The following is a 25067-nucleotide window of genomic DNA, read 5'->3' as shown; positions in this document are numbered from 1 at the left end:
ACCTCTTTCTTACAGGTATTCAAAGACTCTCCTTCCAGCACCTCCTGAGGAAGAGAGTTCCAAAGATTCAGGGCCCTCAGAGAAAGAAATTCACCTCATTCATGCCTTGAATGACAGAGCCTTTATGATGTCGGGGAATGTCTTGGGTAGAGAGAATTGTACCCAAGGCCAGATTGACAAAGCATAGAGGTGGCTGGAAGTGGTGGGACCAAGCTTGAGGAATCACCCAAAGGAAGAAGACAAGGCTCCCACCCACAGGCAGTAACTTGGGCCACCTTGAAATGGCGAAACAGGCAGAGGCCTCCTATGTGGAAAGTTGCCAAAGTGACATCAAACACATGGTGCAGGATGTCTGAAGTGACTGTGTTCCTCATGGCCTCCGCGTCTACATACAAGAGGACCAGGAGCAACCATCTGTAATTGTGCCACTGGCTACTGCAACTACAACAGGGCTTTGGCAAAATTCAGTGCACAGCACAGAGTTACGATTGCTGTTAGAGTTTCCAAATCATCATCTTTTAATGCACTCCTGTTGCTGGAGCATTGAAAAAGACATTTGAAGCACATTGACAGCTGCCAAAAATAATATTCAAAAATTCTTTGCAGCCCTCACCTCCCTGACAATCACACTATAAATAAACACTGCTTTCACCACTGCTCGATGCAGTTATTTTCACACCTCCAGTCAAGGTCACTGAGTACATTCTTTGCCTAATGGCTAAAACAGGTTTTTAAACAGGTGAGTCTTAGTCATACAGCATCTACATGATATTCCTTCTATCCTATCAACATAACTCCATGGGCCAAAACCCAATGAGCCATAGCCAAACAAACCTCTGAAAACTCTGGACAAAACCCAGCACCAGAGACAGTGGAAACATTGTGCCAAAACCCAGCACCAGGTATTTATGAGGAGTGGCAGTACTGTCTTCTGTCAACCCTGCTATTCACTATGATCATGACAGCTCAGACTGTGCCTAACCTGATCAGTGCATCAATGAATATAGTTCAAAACCCAGCAGGTGATCATTGAAGACTTGATGCAAACAGCATGCCGGACCAGTGAATGTACTGTGCCAAAACCTAGCAAGTCAGTTAATAAACACATTTAGGTAAAAACCAATAAGTGGTTCATGGACAGGAGGCAACCAGAGAGTCAATGAAAGCAATGGGCAATGCTGAGCATTGTGTCAAGCAGGGAAACAGGCCCTTTGGCCCACCGGCCCACCGACTTAGTGCCGACCATTGATTGCCCATTTATACTAATCCCATTTTATTCTCCCCACCTTCCCATGATCTCCCTCCAGACTCTATCACTCACCTACACACTAGGGGCAACTTAGTGCAATTAACCTCCTGGTCCACGTCTGGGTTGTGGAGGAAACAACCAAGATTCACATGGTCACAGGGAGAAAATGCAAACTGCACTGGAGCTGAGGCAGTGGCTCTACTGGCTGTACCACACTCAATCCTTACCACTCTAAGCAGCTCCATGCATTTCCAAGCACTTTTTGGAAAAGAACAAGCCTAGAATGAAGCAGATCCTTTAGCCACTCATTGGGACCTTGTTGAGCGGATGTGCTCAGGCTGCCTGGATCTGAAGGCCAGACCTGAAGACATGGAACAAGTCCAGTGTTGCTTCTACACTCCCCTCTAACACCGCTGCTGCCGTCCCAGTTCCCAGGTCTCTCCACATAACTCTGCCTTTCCCTACACCCTACCTCAGGGGCCGTGGCAATAACAGCCCCTGCATCACTCCCCCACCCCTCAGTGGGGCAGTGTTTCCCCATAACTGCCCCCTCTCCACCAGTGTGGCTCCTTGGGCCCCATTGCTTTCCGGTCTAATGGTTCATTCATGCTCCATGGTTGTTTATTGCAGGCTCATACCTGCCTTCCCAGGTACGCCTCCATGACCGTCCCGTCTACTCCAGGGCAGTGAAGCCCCACAAGCTGTTGCTCTGCTCCATTGTGCCTGCATCACTCAACAAGTCTGGTTGTGGCTGTCCACCTGCTCCCCAGTACAAGCTGGTGACAGTGCATCTGACTCCACTGTGCTGATGACCACCCTGCCTCTGTGCCAGTGCAGGTCCACCGCAGCCTTCTTCCCCTCCAGCACACAGTGGCACAAACTGCAATTGACACTAGGGACCAAATGCACCCAAGCTTGAAGCTATAAAGCTGGGTGGCAGTGTTGGGCTCTGAGGCTTCAGCGGATATGAACACGTTAAATGATTGAAGGACTAGGCAGATGAAATAGGATGTAAACATGGAAACACAAGATACTGCAGATGCTGGACTCTGAGTCCTTGCAGCAGTTTATTTGTTGCTCCAGTGTCAGGCAGCATCTGTGGGGTGGGGGGGGGGGGGGGAGAGGGATTGTCAACATTTTGTCTCAAGACCCTACATCAGGGGAGATATCCAGTGTCCAGAGCCAAGACAGGGTGAGAGAGGCTGGTAGGTGATAGTTGGAAACAGATGAGATGGGGGATAATGGACAGATGGAGCCAGGTGAGGGGGGGGCAATGAATCTTGATGGGGGGGGGGAAAGAGGGGAATGGAAAAGGTGAACAAAGCAGAGAGACCTTGGGGGACCAGTGGGAGTAGAGAAGAACACGGGGGGGGGGGGGGGGGTTACCTCAAGTTGGAGAATTCAATGTCCATACCATTGGGTTGTAGGCTACCCAGGTGGAATACAAGGTGCTGTTCATTTAGTTTGGGTTTGGCCTCACCACGGCAATGGAGAAGGCCGAGGACAGACAGGTCGGTGTGGGAATGGGAAGAGGAGTTGAAATGACATGCAACTGGGAGCTCAAGACGGTCGTCATGGATAGAGCACAGGTGCTCCACGGAACAGTCGTCCAGTCTACACTTGGTCCTGTCGATGTAGATATGGTGGCAAGTTATCCACTGTGCTAAAAAGTGAGAGGGGTGAAGGTTCAGGGGGACCCTTGGGCTGCCATGCACATTAAAAGTTGTAATCACAGAACAGTATGTTGGTCTTCATTCAAGTGGATGCCAGCCCTCGAGTAAGACATCTTGCTCCAGTTAGAGAGAGGCCTACCGAAACAGCACTTGGAGCATTGTACACAGCCTTACTCTCCCTACCTCAGTGAAGGATATATTTGCAACAGAAGGAATGCAATGAAAGTTCACCAGACTGGCTCCTGCAATGGTTGGCTCATCCCTCAATGAGATTAAAACAGATAGGGTGAGAACAGGAGGATCTTTTCAAAACCTGCATGATCCTTATGGAGTTTGACGACAGTCATACTGGAACAATTGTGGATTGGTCAGTAAAACAATTATACAGTTACAAGAGTTAATCATTTTATTGTGTTTTTATACAAGATAACAGCCCCAATATTATTTCAAACCATTTGTACCATTTCCACTTCAGTGCACGCACCCCAAAAATTTATGTTCAAATGTGACTAAAATGGTCAGGGATGAGGAGACGTTGGTGGTCTGGGGGGATGGTGGTACAGAAATCACAAACCATGAAACAGAAAATTGCAGGAGATTAAAATGGGAGAGACAAGTAGCCCCTACCCGAGATCAACAGACACTGTTCTTTGGACACAGCAGCCAGACATCAGATTAACTAGTCACGAGAATAGTGAACAAACAATTGACCGGAAGAGGCTGCTTTCCACGCAGTAATGAATATATTAACCACGAGGCCCATACTAATCTACCAGATCTTTCCCCACCCTTTACACTCTTTACACTGTTCAGAGCTGACAAACATGGGTCACCCTCAGCACACACACACACACACAGCAAAGCAGCCTTCCACACAGAGTGTAAATGTAGCTAGAGCTCTTCCTAAAGGTGTTTTGTAATTACACTTTATGGATTCATTACATTGCTTTTTGAGGAACTTGTGGGGCTTGCATGCAGTTGGGCTGGAGAATGAGGCACATTAATTAGAGACCAAAAGCATTTGTAGCTTCAGCCAATGTCATTTCAAAAAACAAGCCACTGGTTTTGGGGACAGATCCATAGCTCCGTGGCAAAAGTGCATCCACCACAGCTCTACACAGAAAAAACGAATGAGCTAAAATTAGCCCAGTACTGACTCATTGGCAAACTAATAGTAAACTGACAGTGGCGGAAATGTTACACTTCAAAACTGCAAGCTGCATCTGCCATGGTACGTTATTTGGAAAAACAGCAGCCTGTGGCTTCAACCAGTATTCAATACAATTCTTGACAAAGCCACAATAGTGATCAAATGCTTCAGTCACACTGATACAAATTTGGGGTAAGGTAGACTGTGAAAACCAAGCCCAGGATTTGAATTGGGTGAACTGCGTTCATTGGATTACCTTGTTGATACATCCAGATCATTAAAACTTCTCAAAAATTGACCAGGACTCTTCCAATTCCCAAGACCACACTGCTCTGGAGTAGCAACAGGGTACACAAACACCTTGCCTTTTTTTTTCAAAAAGTTTGCTCCAGTCTAATATCAACATTAGCTTTATTAATGATGCAGATTCAGAATAGTAAGGGGAAATTGGGGATTCATCTAAAGTTTACTCAGTATATACAAACTGGCAATACATTGATTCACTGGAATACTTCCACATTTGAATTCAGTGATGAAAACTACTTAAGATACTATATTGTGAACAAAAAGTAAAACACTCTCAATGTCCCCGAAAACAGGCCAAATTTTGTAATACTGTTAACGTCTGAAAGAAATCAAAAGACCCCAAATTGCCCATTTAAGCACAAGGTATTTTATGGATTTACTGGGGTTGCAAGCAGAGCTTACAGTTCTTGACACGTGCATTCAAAATACTAGGTTTATTCAGTCAATGGTTAGACATGATGTGAACTGTTCCCAGGCAAATGCTCCCATTCCCAGAATGTTAAACAAAAGGCATTTAATGGTTCTTTTGGAACACACATCGAAAGCTCTCTACAAAAATAAAAGTGTCACTAGCATGCACATAGACCAGAGGTATTTTCTGTGATCATCTAAGCATCAAAGACCTTCTGCAAGTTTGATGTGTTGTAAACAAGTTTTATTGGCAACAGATGTAGTGGGAAGGCAGGCAAGTGAAGGTGGGTACGTCTGTCCTGCACAGTTTGTCTCACCTTCTGGCTGCACTTACTGTTTTACACCTTCCAGAACCACAGATACCAGATTTATTTCCTTCCCATGGCACAAGCCTAATTACAATATTGTGAATGGACACAAGCGAAGCAGGAAGAGAAGCGGGCCGGGTGCTATCGACTTGTAAAGGGGAAACACTCACAAACTGCAACCCAATCAGAGGTTTGAAAAGGGAAAACAAGGAAAAATATAGGCCATCGCCTTTTCTCACAAAGTATTTCGGGCGACTAGACAGGATTTCAGGAGTCCAGTGTAATAGCTTGGCAGGCAGGCCAAGGGATCCATAGTGGTTTGACAAAGGAAAGAAAACAAACTAGGCCCAAAACATTACTCTGAGCAGATATATGGAGACAGATCCAAACACGTGAATGATGCTGTGTTGAACAGTCTGCTGGGTCAATATTGCTGTCTTATTATGACCCAGGACCTGTTCACTCAGCAGGGCCAGAGTCACAGGATGAGGAATATAAAACAGATATTCAAAACACCTTTTTACTGATCCTTATATTTGCTTAAGTTCTAAAAACCCACTTCTAAATATAAGCAGAACAGTGATACCTAATCTACCCCAACCTGGCTCCTTCCACATCTTGATTTTTTTTTAGGCACTAGGTACATACTTTGGTTTGATGGTGACATGACCTCAAGCAGTCAGCCATTTCCCCCCTCCCCCATGCTGCAGAAGAACTACCAAGGCTTTTGTTTAATGTGCTGTGAAAAACAAATCCTGCTCAGCAATCATTCACAAACACACCCACTTGTCGAAGATTGTTCGGGGGAAATAACTATTCTAAGTCGCTAAATGGATTGATTAAAACCCACCCTATCTGAATAGCATCCAGTCAGCAACGATTTCCCATCTGCCCATTGGTGGCAGCTACTCATTCACCCCTCACCCTGTTAAACTGTGTACACCACTGCTGAGATACTGGAGTTCAGCGATCAACTGACCTTCCCAGAGAACGACAAAAGGTCCAACTGATGATCTCTTCCCCTCGAGCCCCTATCCAACCCGATGACCTTGGTGAACACATCAATCACTGCACAGTTCCTGTATAGTTATTCCACAGGTGTCATTTGTATTGGCATTACTGGTAAATCCCATTTACACAGTAGTAAAGGCTTGGCCCATGTCTGATTTTAGTGTTGCACTGTGGGTAACACTTTCCACCCAGCTCATTAATTCAGTGCACCTGTATTAATGTACTAGCCTTGAACTTCAAATAAGAGTAATTAACTAAAAATGAGGAAGGAAGTCAAAGGAAGCTCACTTCAAGAGATTGAATTGCTCTAGTTAAGGGAGCATCAATTCCTTTCTTGCAGAATGAGAGGAAGGACAATGCATTTCCATATCATGCATGAGAGAAAGTGTGTGTCAAAGTCAGAAACTGAGCAGAACTCAAACACGCCACAGCCACAATGCATTCAGCTACTGGATGCTGAAGCTCAGCTCCTGCAGTCACCCGCACCAGGGAAAGATCTGCCAGGACACTGCTCATAGTTCAGCCAGGTGCATGTGGTGGTTACGGACTTACTCAGTGTCGTCTGACACACAACATCAGCAATCAATGCAGATCGAGAAACTTTCTCTTTGGAAACCATTTCCAAAAGAAAAGGCACAAATATTTCCATGGGAATAGTTTCTGCCTGTTACTTGGGTATTTGGTACCATTTAAAATTTTCTGAACAGCGAACACAGGGCTATTTCCTAAAATGGAACCCTGACCCCTCTATTCGTGGATACGAAAATCTCCTCACTGAGTGAAACACGAGTCCCTGGGCCAGTCTTCAGAATACCTGCTCCCAACCCCAGAATATCCTGGGTTGTTAATGACCAGCCCCACAAAACTCTTGAGGCATACTCAGACTATTGCTGGCAACCTTTCTAGACTCTAGGGCAATTCTGTTCCTGTCTACCCAGAGTGTTTCCCCTTTAAAAGCTCATTTTACAGGTGTTACAGAACTGTATAAGTGACATCCATGATTGTAATCTACAGCTATCTATCTGATTGTATCCAAAAAAAATTGATGGCTCCTCTACAATGTCGTATACTGCACAACAGGCTAATATATACGTTGTATTGAAAACGATTTAAAAACATTCTTGAATTCAGGTCCTATTCTCTCAGCTGTGACGTTGTTATCGTTCAGAATAATGCTGTATTTAGTCCCAGTAGCATCCCTACATGCCACAATTAATAAACATAGGAAGGAAGATTCTCCATTCGAGTGTTCCAAGTGCTTGTTATCCCAGTTGTCTACAAGTTCCAGTCTGTAGCTCGACCTATTGTGGTACTGGGACTGATGCTGTTCCTCTCCTGTATTTCCACTTGTTAGTAATCGTGTATTTTAAATGGGAAATGGGAACAGCTCAGACAGAAACGTTAAATTCCAGCAGCTAAGCAGATACTCAAAAAACCAATCGCGTTTCCATGGCAAAATGATGTGTCCCCCTTTAATCTGGAAGCGATGCACCACATGTTGATGCTGACTGTGTGATGAACAGGCATATGGAGGCGACCAAATGTTCAGACCTTCAGGTCACTCATTCTCCTCAGGATTCTGGGGGTCGATGATCTGGACATGAGTGAAGGGGAAGAGTCCTTGCCGGCCATTCACTTCACCCTCCCACTGACCACTGATGTTCATCCTGGTCACTTTCACAACGTCACCAACCTGTTGGAGAAAAAGACACCACATTTCAGCCCGTCTGTCAGTCTTATCCATTTCTATGCCAGGAACAGGCAAAAAACAAAGGGAAGCCAAGGAGACCGTTTACACAGCATGCACACTCCAATTTGCTGTACAAATTCCCACCATCTTATTTACAACCAAACTACTGGCTAATGCTGGACAAGTAACACTTTCAGCACAGATAATACTTTCATGAATAAACTGTTCAACTAACAAGGCAGAACAAATTTTGTTGCATGATCGTATTTGAATTCTCCATCAGTAGATCATTGCACTGCACACATCCAAGGACCCAACAGGCTGACAAACCAGGCACTGCTATGCCACAGCACACCTTAAAGGAGTAAAACAACTAAAACACATCCCCAGTGCCCTTCCACTATTTTAACATGGTTTGCACTCAGAGGGCCTTTCTTGCCAACCACGTCCTTTACCCACCCCTCATCCCCCAACCCCAGTCAGTTTAATGTATCCTCTGAGCAGGGGTGCAGACCCATTTGAAGCAGAGAGGAACTTTGGCAATGTGCAGTGGGTACCAGTGTACTGCAGTGCTAGAGCCAGGCAAAAATCAACATTGGCCCCGTTATCTGAACACTAAAACCTGTAACACAGTTCCACATAATTTAGTCAAACTGATACAGCTTTTGATTAGCCACAAATGCTAAAAGAAACCAAAGAAACAAAAGATACAGAAAACAAAACATACTTGTTAGTGAAGGGAGTTTTGATAATGCAACATTGATGTCAAAACTGAGACGAGAAGGAATTTCTTGAGCCAGAGGGTGGGAATCTGTGGAATTTGTTGCCAGAGGGCTGCAGGGGCCAAGTCATTGGGTGATTTAAGACAGAAGTTGTAAAAACGTCTGTTATGCCACATTTGGAGTATGTTTGCAGTTCTGGTTACATTACAGGAAGGATGTGGAGCTTTGGAGACGTTCACCTGGATGGTGCCTGAATTAGAGTATATTAGCTATAAGTTGGACAAACTTGGATTGTTTTCTCTGCAGTGCCAGAGGCTGAGGGACAATCTGGTAAAAGTATATAAAATTATGAGGGCCATAGATAGGGTAGACAGAGTCTATATCCCCAGGGTGAAAATATCAAATTCTCGAAGGCATAGCTGTAAGGTGTGGTGGAGTGGGAGGGGAGATATGTAGGGCAAGTTTTTATTTATACACAGATCGGTAGGTGCCCAGAATGTGCTGCCGGGGGAGATGGTGGAAGCAGATACAATAGCAACATTAAGAGGCATTTAGACAGGCACATGAACAGGCAGGGAATGGAGGGATATCGATCACGTGCAGACAGATGGAATTAGTTTGGACTGACATTGTGCTCAGCACAGACATCGTGGGCTGAAGGGCCTATTCCTGTGCTGTACTGTTCTATGTTCAGTGTATGAGCAAACAGCTTTGACACAAGCAGTGTATTTCCTCAGATTCTGGGAGGTGCAGCATAAGACAGCTTTCAGCGCCAATGCTGTAAAGGTGTCCTTATCCTGGCCACAACCTACACACCTACAAATGAAGCTGGTTTGTAGTGTGCTGTTGGGACTTGGTCCTTGTCGTTGGTGACCTGTTGGTCACAGCATAGCCTCAAAGGATCCAATCAGACAGGGTACAGAGTTTTATACTGGATGTTGGGGGAACACAGTCAGTACAGAGATGAACACCAGGTGGCAGTGGAAGCTGAAGAGCTGGGCACAGGCAGTGACTGAGGAAAGCCTTCAGGGCACGCACAATGCTGTCCACATCTTCATTCAAATGCCATGAAACGTGTAAGGAAACGTCACCCACCTCAATCATGGTTTAATTTCATACTTCAGAGTCTGACCAGTTGGATGAAATCATCCTTTGTTTACCAGAGAAATTCTCAGAATACAAAGAGAAATCTTTAGTGCAGCAATAAGGCAGCCGCCCTGCAATGCACCCTGCACAGCACCAAATCTTCAGATAGTTTGGGCTACAGCTGCTAAGGAGTACAGGGGAATGAACTATAAATTGGAAGTGCTCTCTCAGAGCACGTGAAGAGATTTGCATCCAAACCTTAATTCAGGTTAATTTAATTTTTACCAGGCTGCTAATGCTGATGTTCAACAGTCACTGATTTCACCTATGGAATTCAGTTCACATGTTTGGAGAGTCGCTTGGAAAAATCCAAACTGAGGGGAATTACTAGCGAAGAGCTACGCACATGGAACCAGATCGGTGACATTGTTTCATCACTCCCCCTCTTTATACTGATCCTACTAGCTCGTTCACCAGTCCCCTCTCTTTATACCGGCCAACACCCCTCTCCACTCAGTCCTGGGACAGGGTTTCAACCCGAAATGTCAGCAATCCACCCCCTTCCCCCACCCCCACAGATGCTGCTCGACCTGCTGAGTTCCTCCAGCAGACTGTGTTGCTCCAGATTCCAGCGTCTGCGGTCTCTTGCATCTCCATATCAGACTGACCTTCTTGGGGGAACAGCAACTTCCAGAGAATAGTTGATTCATGAAGCCCAGGTATTTATTATAGCTCTAACTTTAAAAGAATCCTAAAAGATTCTATTATTAACAGCAAAAGGTTAAAAAGGGAGAGAGTAGGTTCCCTTAAGGATCAGTATGGTAACCTATGTATGGATCAACAAGAGATGGGCAGGAGTTAAATGAATAATTCTCCTCTGTATTTACCATAGAGAAGGGCAAGGAAACCAGCGTGTTCAGGCAACAGTGAAATCCTGAAGCACATTAATGTTATGAAGGTGGCAGTGGTGGTCTTGGAGCACATGAAGGTAGATAAATCCCCAAGGCCTGACTAGGTGCATCCTAGTATGTTATAGGAAGAGAAGAGATTGCTGGGGCTCTGGCAGAGGTATTTGTACCTTTGTTAGCCACGGGTGAGGTACCCAAAGACTGGAGGGTGGCTAATGTGCCTTTATTTAATGAGGACTGCAAAGATAAACCAGGGAACTACAGGCTGGTGAGCCTCACATTAGTGGGGGAGGAGGGTGGTTTACTGGAAGGGATTCTGAGGGGCAGGATTTATTTGCATTTGGAAAAGGAAGGACTGAAAAGATAGTCAGCATGGCTTCGTTCATGGGAGATCACGTTTCACAAATTAGGTTTTTGTTTTAGAGGTAATCGAGAGGAATGGTAAGGGGAGGGTGTTGGATTTTAGCAAGGCTTTTAATAAGGTCCCTCATGGTAGGCTGGTCCAGAAGGTTGGAATACATGGGATCCAGGGTGAGATAGCAAGTCAGATACAAAATTGGCTTGGTGGTAGGAAGCAGAGGATGGTAATGGAGAATTGTTTCTCAGATTGGAGACTTGGAATCAGTAGTGTACTGCCAGGATTGCTGCTGGGTCCTTTATATATGAATGATTTGGAAGAGAATGTAGGTCAGAGTCGGAATTATATAGCACAGAAACAGGCCCTTCTTGCCAACTTGTCCACATAGACCAGAATGTCTATCTGAGCTAGTCTCACATGCCCGTGTTAGTGGTGACATAAGTTTGGAGGTGACACCAAAATTGGTGCAGTGGACAACAGGGTCTAGATCAACTGGGAAAGTAGAAAGGGAATGGCAGGTGGAACTCAACTCAGACAAGTGCGAAGTGATGCATGAGAAGTTTACCCAGGCCAGGACATACACAATGAATGGCAGGGCCCTGGGGGGAGTTATTAAACAGTGAGTCAGGGTACAAGTACATTGTTGCCTGAAAGAGGAAACACAGGTAAAGAGATGAAGGTGTGTGGTATACTTGCCTTGAGTGTCAAGAGTTAGGACACCATGTTACAGTTGTTCAAATCATTGGTTAGGTCACACTTGGAATATTGTGCACAGATTTGGTCACCCTGCTATAGGAAAGATGCGATTAAGCTAGAGGATGTATAAATGATTAACAGAACGTTGCCTGGACCGGAGGGCTTGAGTTACAAGGACAGATTGGATAAGCTGGAGCTCTTTTCCTTTGAGCTAAGCAAGCTGAGGGGCAATCTTAGAGAAGTTTATAAAATCATAAGGGGCACAGATAGGGAAGATAGTCAGTCTTTTTCCAAGCATAGGGGAGTCTAAAACTAGAGGGCATGGGTTTAAGATGAGGGGAAAGATTTAAAGGTGACCTGAGGGGCAGGTATATGGAACAAAATGCCAGAGGCAGGTACAATTAGAACACTTTCTGACATTTGGAGAGGAATGTGGATAGGAAAGGTTTAGAAGGCTGGCGGAGTGGGATTAGCATTGATGCCATCTTGGTCAGCTTGGAAGAGTTGGGCTGAAGGGCGTGTTGAATACCTTGGTTTTTGGAGCTCATGCTTGAAGAGCACAGTTTGTCCACCGGCAATGTGAATAGTTGAATTCACTGAGATGCAATAATGTTAACTGAAGGGGTGGAATTCAAACTTTAGAGATTTCTTGTTGCTACTGCTGCCCACAAAGCTACCTGTGGCCACAGTCAAATGTGGCTTGGCTTTGAGGGTCACAAGGAACATGAGCTACTGCATCCTCAGAAGGGTGCAAAATCCGAGCTTAGCAATAACACAGCTGATGTCAGGTCTATCTCAATAATGGGTTTTGGTTTTCATGGCTCCTTAAGAAAGCCACTTTTATCCCTTGTAAAAGTGGAAGATTCTTTGCCATATGACTGGGACAGTCTAACTCGCCTGGTAAACACTCATTTACATCAGAAAATAAGTGTTTTAAGCACAGGAGACTGAGCACAAAAATCTAGGCTTACACTCCAGTTCAATATTGATGGATACTCTTATGCCCTTCCTATTCTCGCCAGCAAATGTAAAAGACCCAGTGTACTATTTCAAACTGCAGATGAATCCTCCAGTTACACTGCTAGTTGTACCAGCTGAGCTGTGCACCAGGTGCCACACTTTCTACATTGAAATACCTTTGAAATGTAACTGTACTGTAAAGACTATAGTGTTAGATAGCAGTGCTATGCAAGACATCATATAAATGTCTTTTTAAACCCATGATGATCCCAAAGGATTCCGCACTTTGGGAAAGGCGTAAGCAATTCCTGTCATGCAAGGAGCAGAGTGTAGGTTCTCATTGCTGAAGCAGCCCTTTTCGCTCATTGAGCAAGCTGCACTGTGTACCAACAGCTGATATAACCAGGTGCAAAGCAGGAATGTTTCATTCCTTTGCACACTTCCTTTGAAAGACAAAAGGATCTCTCAATAGAAATCTCTTCCTTGAAGCCTGGGATTCCCAGGAACATAATAGCCCAATTTCCTTTAGCTCCTCCAAGAACGAAGGCTGCATTTGCTTTCACACGTGAAAACCCGTTCCTGGGGACCCTCAGACTGTCTTCATTCTCTTCAGTTAACCTGCGTCAATGCCCTTGGTCATAGCCATAGTACACTGAAGAACCACCTTGAACTTGAGTTTTAAACAAACCTCCAGTAAAAGAATGAATGCTGCCCACAAACACACACATGCAAATCACACAGCAGTAATGTATACATTATCAGTAAATTCTGTATGTACTCCAGGCTGAGCCAGATTTGGATCTGTGCGAATTGAACTTTGATAGGAATATTGTGGCATTGACATGCGGATGGCATGAAAATTGGTGGTGTTGATAGTGAGTTGGGCAGTCTTCAGCTGCAAAATGAAAATGATGGGTTGGTAAAATGGGTAGAGCAATAGCAAATGGAATTTAATCCCAGAAGATTAGTCACAGAGCAATACAGACCCTTTGGCCCAACCAGTCCATGCTGACCACAGTACCCACCCATCGAGTCCCAATTTCCTGTGTTCGGCCCATATCCCTCGAAGTCCCACCCCTCCATGTACCTATCCAAGTGCTTCTTAAACAATACTATTGTACCTGCCTCACCCATCTCCTCTGGCAGCTCGTTCCATATACTCACCACCCTCTGCGTGAATAAGTTGCCTCTCAGGTCCTTTTTAAATCTTCCCCCTCTCACCCTGAATCTATGCCCCCTAGTTTTGGGCTCCTCCACCCCGGGGAAAAGATTGCTACCACCACCTTATCTATGCTCATAATTTTATAAACTTCTAAGATCACCCCTCATTCTCCTACATTCCAAGGAATAAAGACCTAGCCTGGCCAACCTCTCCCTGTAACTCAGGCCCTCTGGTCCTGGCAACATCCTCGTAAATATTTGCTGCACTCTTTCCAGCTTAATCACATCTTTCCAGCTTAATCACATCTTTCCAATAACAGGGCGACCAAAACTGTACACAGTGCTCCAAGTGCAGCCTCACCAATGACATACAAGAGGTGAGATATTTTGGGAGGCCTAATAAGGCCAATGAATGGTTGGGCCCCAGGGTGCCTGAGGAACAGGGGGACCTTGTTGTACAAGTTGAAGGATCCCTGAAGGCAGCAGCACAGGTAGATAAGTTGGTTAATGAAGCATACAGGATACGTGCCTTCATTAGCAGGAGCATTCAATACAACAGGGAGGTTATGGCACACTTTCATAAACAATAGTTAGACCAGAGCTGGAATACTGTGTGCAGTTCTGGTTGCTATACAGTAAGGGCATGAATACATTGGAGAGGGTGCAGGAAAGATTCACCAGAATGTTGCCTGGGATGGTGCATTTCAGTTATGAGGTGCAAGTGGATAGGTTTATTTTCCTTTGAGCAGAGGCAGTTCAGGGGGGACCTGAGAACTATATAAAATTATCAGGGGCATAGATAGGGTAGATAGTAGGAAACTTTTCCCCATGGTGCAAGTGCCTACAAGCAGAGGGGATAGGATACTTAAATATTTGAGAAAGAAATTTTATGGCCACAGGGTGGTAGAAATCTGAAATTCACTACCTGAGGTGGAGGAGCCAGGTACTAATTGCTTTAAGTATTTGGATGAGCACTTGAAATACCATGGCTTAGAATGTAAGGGACTGAGTGAAAGGATGTGGATCAGTACTTGACTCCTGGGACAGACACAGCAGCAGAAGGGCCTGTTTCCATGCTGTATGACAATGACACGGGACCTGAAAGAAAATTACAGAAAAGGCCAAACAAATGTGAAGGCCAAATAAAATTAGAACCTTTTAAACAGCATGAACTAACTTTAGTGGCGATAAGGAAACCCATCAAAATAAGGCAATAGTGAACAGTTTGTCACCTCATCTGTTTATGTACCTCTCTCACGCTACCTTCACCCTTTGGAAGTTAATATCAAACTGACAACTTATCTAATTGCTCTTCAGGAACACCTGTGATTCTCAATTATGAAAGGCTTTATTTCTGCTCCCTCCTTCCCAGGGGGCAGGGTACTAAAATAGCTCTGGAAATCTGGACCCAAAGAGCAATGACAAATTCCAGTTTCCAGAGAAGGGTGATACATAAGCCAGCAATTTTCACAGGACCGGCTCTCTCGCCTCACTTAGCCCTACTTCACTCCAAGACGTGCATCCTTCCAACTCTGGCCTCCTCACACTTCCCACTTTCCTTCATTTTGTCCATTGCCAGCTAGGTTTTTTGCTGCTTGACCACAAACTTGCATTAATTCTCTTAACTTCTACCTCTTGCTCATTAAAACCTACCCCTTGTACCAAGTTGTCTATAGTGGCTCAATGTCAAATTTAGTTTGACATTTGTGAAGTACCTTTGGACCATAGATGCTATGTAAACAAGGTTCAAGTGATAAACTAGCAGTTGGGAATTGAAATGCCACACTTTGTTTCTCTTTCTGTAGCTGAGTGGCCTGAAGCCAACTGTTGCTAGTCTGCCTGCTGAGCTCAGTTAATGAGTTCATGCTGGAAACTCAAACAATAACATCACCCGGATTGTTCAATATCTGTTATCATTAGTACACTTATCTCCGCTATAAACCAAGATTTTGTCGAAGTAAGGAAATTAAACAGATTAAGCCAGTCTTTAAACTCATGGCCTTCAGGTAACCAAGCTTCAAGACTTGGGTTCGTGTAACAGAATTCTCTGCACTGACAAAAATGCAAGAGAGTTTATTAGTTCCAGTATACATCTGAAGTTGCATAGAGGAGCTTTTATTCAAATGAAATATATAAAATGCAGATGCTGAAAATTTGAATAAAAACAGAAAATGCAAACAAGACATCCGTGGGAAGAGGAACAATGTTCAGGTCAAAGGTCCTTGATCAGCCTCGTCAGTGGGCACAGTGTCTGTACCAATGGCAAATTCCTTCTGCTTTAAAAACAAGAAATGAATATTGTGCACAAGTAAATTGCCAATAAATACAAAGGAAACAACTGCACTTATAGCAACTTTCCTAAACTTTAGGGCATCTCAAAGTGTTTCCCCAGCCAACTTGGCTGTGAAGTTCATTGTTGAAACTGTGGTGTTGCAGCTAATTCTTGCACATCAACCTTCCCAAACAGCACTGCAGATTAGATGAAGGTGGCCAGTGGATGTTTACTACATGAACTTTAGTAAAGCACTGGACAAGGTCCCTTATGGTAGGCTGATCCAGATGATTAAGGCACATGGGATCCATGGAGACTTGGTAGATTGGATTGGCCATAGAAGGCAGAGGGTAATGGTGGAGGGGTGTTATTCTGACTGGAGGACTATGGTGTTCCACAAGGATCAGTGCTGGGACCGTGTCATTTGTGTTATATATAAGTGTAGTCAGCCCGAATGCAAGTTTACAGATGGCAAAAATTGGAGAAGTTGTGGACAGCAAAGATGATTGTCAAAGGATTCAGATCATAGACTGAGAAATGGCAGATGGAGTTTGATCCGGACAAGTGAGAGGTGTTGCACTTTGGGAGGTCAAATGCAAGAGCAAAGTGGACAGTAAATGGCAGGACCCTTGGGAGCACTGATGGACAGAGGGATCTCCGGGTGCAAGTCCACTACTCCCTGAAAGAGGCAGCACACAGCAGTAAACAATGCGTACAGCTTGGGATAATGAGTATAAAAGTCAGCAAGTCATGCTGCAGCTGTAAAAAAAACATTGGTCAGGCCACATCTGGAGTATTGCATGCAGTTCTGGTTGCTACCTATAAGAAGAATGTGGTGGCTTCAGAGAGGGTGCAGAAGAGGTTCACTATGATATTGCCTAGATTGGAGTGTATTAGCTATAAGGAGAGGTTGGACAAACTTGGATTGTTTTTGGCTGGAGCAGAGGCTGAGGGGTGGCCAGATAGAAGTATAAAAAAATATGAGAGGCACAGAAAGGGTAGATAGTTCCACCATGGGGAAAAAGGCTATCAAATACTAGAGGGCATAGATTTAAGGAGAGCAGGGGAACACTTAAAGGAGATTTGAGAGGCAATTTCAGACCTGAAATGCACTGCCTAGGGAAGTGGTGGAAGCAGATACAACAGCAATATTAAGAGTCATTTAGACAGGCACATGAACAGGCAGGAGATGGAGGGATAAAGACCAAGTGTACGCAGATTAGTTTAAATTGGCATCACGGTCAGCACAGAGATGGTGGACCAAAGGGCTTGCTCCAATACCGTGCTATACAAGATTCACTAGCCTGTCATTTTGTGTAGTTCATTGACAAAATTGACCATGTCATCACTGCAAACTTGCCCCCTCTTCAATGTGTGTTATGGGGTCCGTTATGTCCAATTAACTCGAGACAGAGCCTTGGTTTAACTTATTACAAACTTCTGGTCTCCAGCTGAATCACCTCCATCTTGTCGGCCAGTATGTCAAATGCTGTGTTGTTAACCCAATATCTGCTAGTGTGTCAAATTTACCAGTGCCTTAATTCTTCAAAAAAGGCAGAAATAAAACTAGGTTGTGTATGGAGAAAAAGAGAATTAGTGTTTTTAGATCGTCTCTCCTGAGGTTGTTCATTCTGTTCCTCCCACCACATATACTGCCTTACCTGCTTAATATTTCCAGCATCTGTGTTCATGAGAACAGAAATTGGAGCAGAGTAGGCCCTTTGGGCCCTTGTCCCTGCTCTGCCATTCAATAAGGTCACAGCTTATTTGATTCAGCCCCAGCCTATTCCCCATAATTGACTCTCCTGTAGACCAAACAGGTATCTTGGCCTTAAACTGAATGGTTCAGCCTTCACTGCTCTATAGGGTAGAAAATTCCAAAAATTCATGGCCTTGAAGAAATTCCTCCTCTCCACCATGAGTAACATTTATTGGAGAATTGAGAATTCTCAAGAGTTTCAGTACGACAGACCGACACAGCGTACAAGGATCTTGCATTTGTTACCTTGAAACTACAGCTATTTTCTTTTCACCACTCCCGAAGCTTTGCGGAGTTCCACTTTGACACAAGGAATGATTGAGCCAAAGTCATTGCAATTTTTAAAAGAGAAAATACAATGTGTGAAGTATTCAGAACTAAGCTGACAATTGGTCTCAACAACAGCCAGGAAACAAGGTGAAAGGATGCCTTAGCGTGTGGTAATTGATGCATGTTTTAGTTCCTGCTGAGGGGTGATCGGTTGTGCCTTATGTACCACATCAAAAGCAGGATTTTACACAGCAGTAGCAGCGTGGTACTTATATAGCACCCCCAATATTACAAAAGATCAAGGTGCTAAAATTTGACACCAAGCTACACAAAGCATTAGGGCAGGAGACTACAAGACGAATTGAGATAGGTTTTAAGGAACATCTTAAGGAGAAAGAGAGGTAGAGGCAGAGATTTAGGGAAGGAATGTCAGAATGATTAGTCAGGAATAACTGAGGCCAGAATTACAGGAAAGCCATAGATTTTTTTTTAGGAAGGAATGTTGCAGGGCTGAGGAGATAGGGAGGGAGAGGCCACAGAGGGATCTGAAGAAAAAAATTTGAAAAATAAAACAAATGTAGTATGATGCAAAATCTTCAGGTCTCTACGAAGGGGCCATGACAAAGTTGGCCACTGCCACTGGAACCATGCTGCTCCCTCAGAAGAAAGTTTGAAGCAAGACTATGTATTGTCAAAAATCAACACATTGGTGCTGCGAGCCATGCAATTGTCTGACAGCTCCAGTGACTAGAGTTTGATTCTGACTTCCTGTGCAGTCTGTGTGGAATTTACACATTCTCCCTGTGATTGTCTGGATTTCCCACAGGTGCCACAGTTTCCTCCTCCCATATCCTAAAATGAACTGGCAGTTTGTTAACTGAAGGTGGGGGGGGGTTTGCACGTCATTAATAGGCACGTTTGAGAAGGGCTGCAGGGAAATGAGGGGGAATTGATGGAATTCTGAGAGCCTGCATGGACTTGATGGGTTGAAAGGATTCGCAAGGAAATACCAGAAATCACATCTCATTACCAATATTAAAATCCAGTTTCAATACTTACTTTAACCTGGCAGGATTGCAAAGCAACCTACAAGGAAATTTTCAGAGGGCATGGATTAATTTGTTCTTTTCCACTCCTGCTCTAGCCATCTCCAATAGATGTGCCTGACAACCTGGGGCCCTAATGAATAAGTATGATTGCAATCCAAAATCCCACAAGTGATTTATACCAACACAAAAACTGAAGGAACTCAGCCAGTCAGGCAGCACAAGAAGAAGAAAAAAAGAAAATGCTTAAGGTCTCAGACCCTTCATTAAAATTGAGAAAGAGGATCTAGCACAACTCTCTTCAGTCAGAGCTCTTTTCCCCCTTGGCCCCCAATGTGCAGGCACCTTTCCTGGGACTACCCAAAAGAGCAATTATACAGTCTAAGGACTTCACTGCCAGTGTTAACTGATGTAAAGCTAAAAATCACCCATGAAGCCAGCACTGTTGTTTCTCCTGAATTAAAGCAATAAAACATAACCCCTCCTGCTCCACTCCAACAACTTACCAACATTTTACAAAACATTCAAGAACATTTTTAAAAAAACTAAGCAACTTAATCTGTAGTTGTGTTCCTGGTGATTAACTGACAGTTTTCAATTCTTATGTAATTACAGACTTTGGAACTGGCAGTTGGCAGGTTTCACAGCAAGTGGCTGATAATGGGATCCAACACAGAGGTTGCAAGCACTGAGACTTTAATATTTGAAGTTTTGTTAACATGCCATTATTCAATAAACCTTTCTGACGCAGGACACCAGAGCAAGAACTGAGGAAGTGGGTGCACTGAATACAGCTTTGTTTCAAGGGTGCTTTTAAAAATCAGCAAGAAAGGTTGCTTAAGGTCCCAGACCTGAAGGTTGCTTGCAAGCATGGGTTTAAGAGAAAGAATCCCAGGGTATGGAGAATGACAATAAGTCAGAAGATCAGCTTACAGTGAGGGTCTGCACTGTGAATCTGATAGGATGAGTGTCTGCAAACCCTCATAACTTGAGCTCCAAATTTCAAGTATCACTAATGGGGAAAAAAAACAAGAATCTCTTGGAACATTCTACTTTGTCATCCCACACCTTAGGACTTACCAAGTAGAGTCACTGTTGTAGAGGAAATGCAGCAGTGGAGGTATAGGAAGCTCCTACAAACAGGCAGCAAGATAACCAGTTTTAGAAATTCTAAGTGAGGGATAAATATTAGCTGGGACTTGGAGGATATCACGTATTCTTCAAAACTGTGCCATGTGTCCGAGACAGAAGGTTGAGCCTCAATTTAATTTCATCAGATAGGCAGTACCTCAAGCAAATAACGCTCTACCTTGGTACCAAGGGATTGTCAGCTGAACTTTTGTGCTAGAAACCTCAAAGATGACACTGCTGCCAACTGAGCCACCGAGGGTAGTGGTTGTGGACCTGATCCATGCAAAGCTACACAAATTTCAGGGATGTCATGCATTTAATTTTTTAAATCCCCATTTTGCATCAAACTGCATTCAGTTTGCAGCAAAATAGGCACACTATATTGCAAGGGTTAATGCCTAAAACAAAATATACCAGGCATTAACCTACGCCAGCAATGAAGCAGCACAATTACTCCATAACATACTTCCTCCTGAAGATATGCTGCCTTACTACAGTAATAATGGGCCAGCAATTCTGAGAATGGCACCACAGCTCAGTGCTCCCCTTTGGACAGCTTTCTCTGAATCTCAAACACTTAAAATACAAATTATCAGAATATTCAGTGTTGATCAAGCACAACCAAAGACATCCAATGATGGGCATCATTTTGCACAGCTACACAGTGCCAGCTGCTCCATCTGTTTACTGTCTAGTGCAGATTTAGTCCAGTTATTGACAGATTTCCAGGGCTTTTCCTATCAGACTATTCTAGCACATGGTAACAGTGCACTCAGATAAATCAAAGGTGAACTAAAACTTAAACTTTGTCACCCTTATCCTAACCTACCACATATCCCCTTTACCATCATCCCTATGCTTGCTGACTTGCTTTCGCTCCCAATCCAGCCACACCAGTTTACAAGTTTAATCCTTACTGTTTAAACTCCCAATGGGCTCTCCCTCTCTAAATCTGCAAGCTTCCCACAATGAGCAAGTACCAACTGTGGGAGAGTAAGCTGAAGTTTCAGGTCAACAACCTTTCATCAGAACTAGTGAAAGTGGGGCATGTAAGTTTTAAGTTGCAGATAAGGTGGTTAGGCAGGGAAGGAAAGGGAATCAGACTGAAGGGTAGGTTTGTGATAGGATGGAATGTGGAGTAAATGACAAAAAGCCAAGAGAACACATGAAAAGGCCTTCGAAGGGGGTAAATGAAAACAATCTTTATCTTAAACAACCAAAGGAAAATGCAGTGGATGAGGGAAATCTGGTATAAAAATGTTGGGAATGCTGAGAACACGTTACCTGAAGTTGATGAACTCAATATCAAACCCAAAAGGCTCTGGTCATGTTGCTCTGAGCTCCTGCTAAGCTTCAGTGGAACAATGCAGGGACCAAGAACAGACAAGTCAGAATGGAAGGGTGAATAGAAGTAATGTGATAAGTAATGTTCCACAATCAACAATCAGGTGTATGAACTAAGGTATGCCACAGATGTCAAATTTCCACCTTGTCTGTTAAATAAAGTTATTTGCAGTGTACAGAAAATGGAATCAAACTTTAAGGGGTTGGGGAGGGAGAAAGAAAGGTAGAACTGCATTTTAAATCCTGGTTCTCTCTTAACTCTGACTTACTAGGTATTTCCAGCAATGCTTACTACATAAACAATTCTGCTGTCATTGTACCAAATCATGTCTGGGGTGGCTCATCCAAATCCACAGGCAAACTAATGGTGGCAATCACTGATTATGGGCAGAAAAGGTGCTCCACTTCCTTCAACAGAGGCCCAACCAGTTCACCTCCACCAACACTTATTACCTGGTTAAACCCATCCTTGCACTGAACAACTTCAACTCCACTTACTTCCTCCAGATCACTGGTGCAGTGATGAACACTTCCATGGGCCCAAGCTATAACTGGTCTTTTTGTGGGATATGTAGAACAATCTTTGTCCCAGTCCGACTCAGACCCATTCTCTCAACTCTTTCTGGTGGATTAAAAATTGTATTGGTGCTGCTTCCAACACATGCAGAACCTGAGGATTTCATCACCTTGCTGAATTTCCACCTTGCTCTCTCCTTCACATGATCCACTTGACTCTTCCCTTTCCAGACATCTCTGCCTCCATTTCAGGGGGAAAGCGAGCCACAAATATCCATTACAAACCCAGACTCCCATAGCTATCCCAACTACATTTCCTCCCAGCCTGCCTCCTCCAAAGACTCCATTCTGTTCTCTCATTTTCCCCACCTCATCAACTCCAAATGACACATTCTGCACGTCATCCTTTTTCATGAAGCATGGCTTCCCATCTACTGTAGCGGACAAAGCCCTTGACTACATCTCATCTATTTCCCATACCTCTGCTCCTCCTGAACTGGGGAAGAGTTCCATGGTCCCTGCCTTCCACCCTACCAACCTCATCATCCTTTGTCATTTTCTCAGCTCCAAGGTTCCACTACCACATTTCCCTCCCCGTTTAGCATTTCAAACAGATTGCTCCCTTCTCAACTCCCTGGTCTATTTTTCCATCCTTGCCAACCATTCTGTCTTACAGCACATCCCCATGTAATCACATGAAGTCCAACACATTTCTTTCAACTCCCTCCTACCATCCAAGGACCCAAAGAGTTTGTCCAAGTGAAGCAGCTTCTTCCAACTTACTGTACTACATTCAATGTTCACACTGTTATCTCCTCAGCATGGAGAAACCAAATGCAGATTTGGGTGACCAGTTTGCACAGCACCTGCTTTCAGTCTTCAGCAGCGACCCCAAGCTTACTGTTGCCTGCACTTCTATTCTCCATCCCACTGACCCGTCAGTAACCTTCTAAACTACTGCAACTAGGCCCAATGTGAGCCTTAGGAACAGCTCATCTTCTGCCTGGGATGTTGCAGCTTTCTGGACTCAAATAGAATTCTCCTGCTTTAGTTAACTTGCTCTTTGTGTGTGCATCAGAACTGGCCATTTCTGCCTCTCACACATCTGTGACTTTGGCTTAGTTTTTCTCTGTCTACTAATAAACCTGAACTGCTGGGCATGTCCCACAGCCCTATTAGCAGAAACCGTTTAAAACAGTAAGAAATGTAACCCGTCTCTGCCACTTTTATTCATTTGGTCTCACCCTACCAGAGATGTTCCTTTTATTCTAGCTAAATCACTCCTTCCACTACCGCTCCCCCTCTCTCCCCCACCCCCCACCTTCTCCGTAGCTGAAACCAACTTGTTTTTCCTTTCCTGGTTCCAATGAAGGGATTTGGGATCTGAGACATTAACTGTTTGTCTTTCATAGATGCTGCCTGACCTGAGTGTTTTCAGCCCTTTCTGTTTTTATCAATAGTTTATATGTGCTCTGAAGTCACATGCTCAAGAAAATCTTGTTTTTCTTCTTTTTGCCTTTATGTACACTTGCCACAACCTCGTTAATAAATTAGGAGTTCATTGTCAATGAATATCAGCCAAGTCTAATCTTTTCAGTACATTTATATAGTAATGTTTTTGGAGAGCTAATTCTTTTCCTTACAAATATTACATATGCTACCCATTTCTGATTTGATTCTGAAAGAGCCAGGACTCCACCTTCCAACATCTAGGTCCCAAGCTGCCAACAGAAACCCCGGTAACCAACAAGGTCAATTTTCTTGCTTTAAAATAAGTGCTGACAACCAGACAGACTTAAACAAAAACAACCAAATTTTAGGTGATCAGCAGATCTTTTACTTGGGGAATCTGTGCTCTCAAAAACACAAAATCCTATACAAGATCCTATACTCTCCTTGGCTAACACATTGGTCACAATGCAATAGGTGGGTATAAGAATTGGCACTGATGAATCATTTAAAGCCTATGTGTACGAAAACATCTCAGTTCTGGCTTCAGATATTCAAGGGGTTCCTATTATACTATTTAGCATCCCTCTCAGGCATTCTCTACATTGCATTTTCTTTTGATTACAGGGTGAGTGCTCAGGATCCACTTGGAACTGATTACATCGCCACCAGAAACATGCATTCAAACAGTTTGTGTTGGATAAGAAAACAGTTTAAAAAACTTAACAGCCTTTTAGGAAGAAGATAATATGTTAGCCATTCCCATATGGGAAGGTTGGTCTCAGCCAAATGAGTCAGCAATGGAATTTATGAATCAACATATACAACTTATTTCTCAATTCTGGCAAATGAGAAATAGTGTGGGAAAACATTAAACTATCCACTTTAGCAGGAGATGTAAAAAAACATCATCTAAATAAGAGATTGCAGAGCTCTGAGATGCAGAGGGATCTGGCTGCCCTGGTGCAGGATTTGCAAAAGTCTAATGCATAGGTATTGCAAGCTAGTGTCACTAGGGCCAATTAACCTACCCATGTTTTTGGTATGTGGGAGGAATGCAGAGCACCCAGGGGAAACCAAAAGTCACAAGGAGAACTTGCAAGCTCCACACAAACAGCACTGGAGGTTAGGATTGAACCTACGTCTGGGCTACCACCCTAGGAGAGCTAAGGGAATGTCAACCTTTACTGATGGGAGTATTATGCTTTAGTTACATCAGAACTGAGGAGAACAATATTCTATATATAACATTGGTCTACTTATTTAAGGATGCAAGTGTGTTAGCAGTTCAGAAAAGCACTGCTAGGCTAATACCCGGTCTTACAAGAACAAGCTAGGGTTGTATTCATTTATGAGCGCAAGACCTGATTGAAACCCACATGATCCTGAGGGGGTTTGATAGCCTGGATGTGGAGAGTATGTTTCCTCTTAGAGAATCTAGAACCGGGGGTCACTATACAAAAACAAAAATCAAGATTTGCCCATCTAAACCAGATGAGGCAAAATTTTTTTCTCTGCAACTTATGTCTTTGGAACTCTCCTCAAAAGGCATGGAAGCCCAAGATTTCAAGCTTCAAACATTTTTAATCAA

General features: G+C 43.8%; 1 protein-coding gene across 1 annotated transcript in view; it reads right to left on the bottom strand.

The window, feature by feature from the left end:
- Window positions 1-3310: 3310 nt before the first annotated feature.
- crkl (v-crk avian sarcoma virus CT10 oncogene homolog-like) overlaps window positions 3311-25067 on the bottom strand; it is a 45442-nt gene continuing 23685 nt past the window's right edge. The window contains exon 2 of the mRNA XM_052032072.1: window positions 3311-7801. Within this exon, the coding sequence (XP_051888032.1) occupies window positions 7667-7801 (135 nt within the window). The 3' untranslated portion in view covers window positions 3311-7666. The remainder of the gene's footprint in view (window positions 7802-25067) is intronic.

Source organism: Pristis pectinata, chromosome 17 (genome assembly GCF_009764475.1).
Source record: "Pristis pectinata isolate sPriPec2 chromosome 17, sPriPec2.1.pri, whole genome shotgun sequence".
NCBI classification, from domain to species: domain Eukaryota; kingdom Metazoa; phylum Chordata; class Chondrichthyes; order Rhinopristiformes; family Pristidae; genus Pristis; species Pristis pectinata.
The sequence above is the reverse complement of the archived record's forward strand: the minus strand, read 5'-3'. Positions and strand labels throughout refer to the sequence as shown.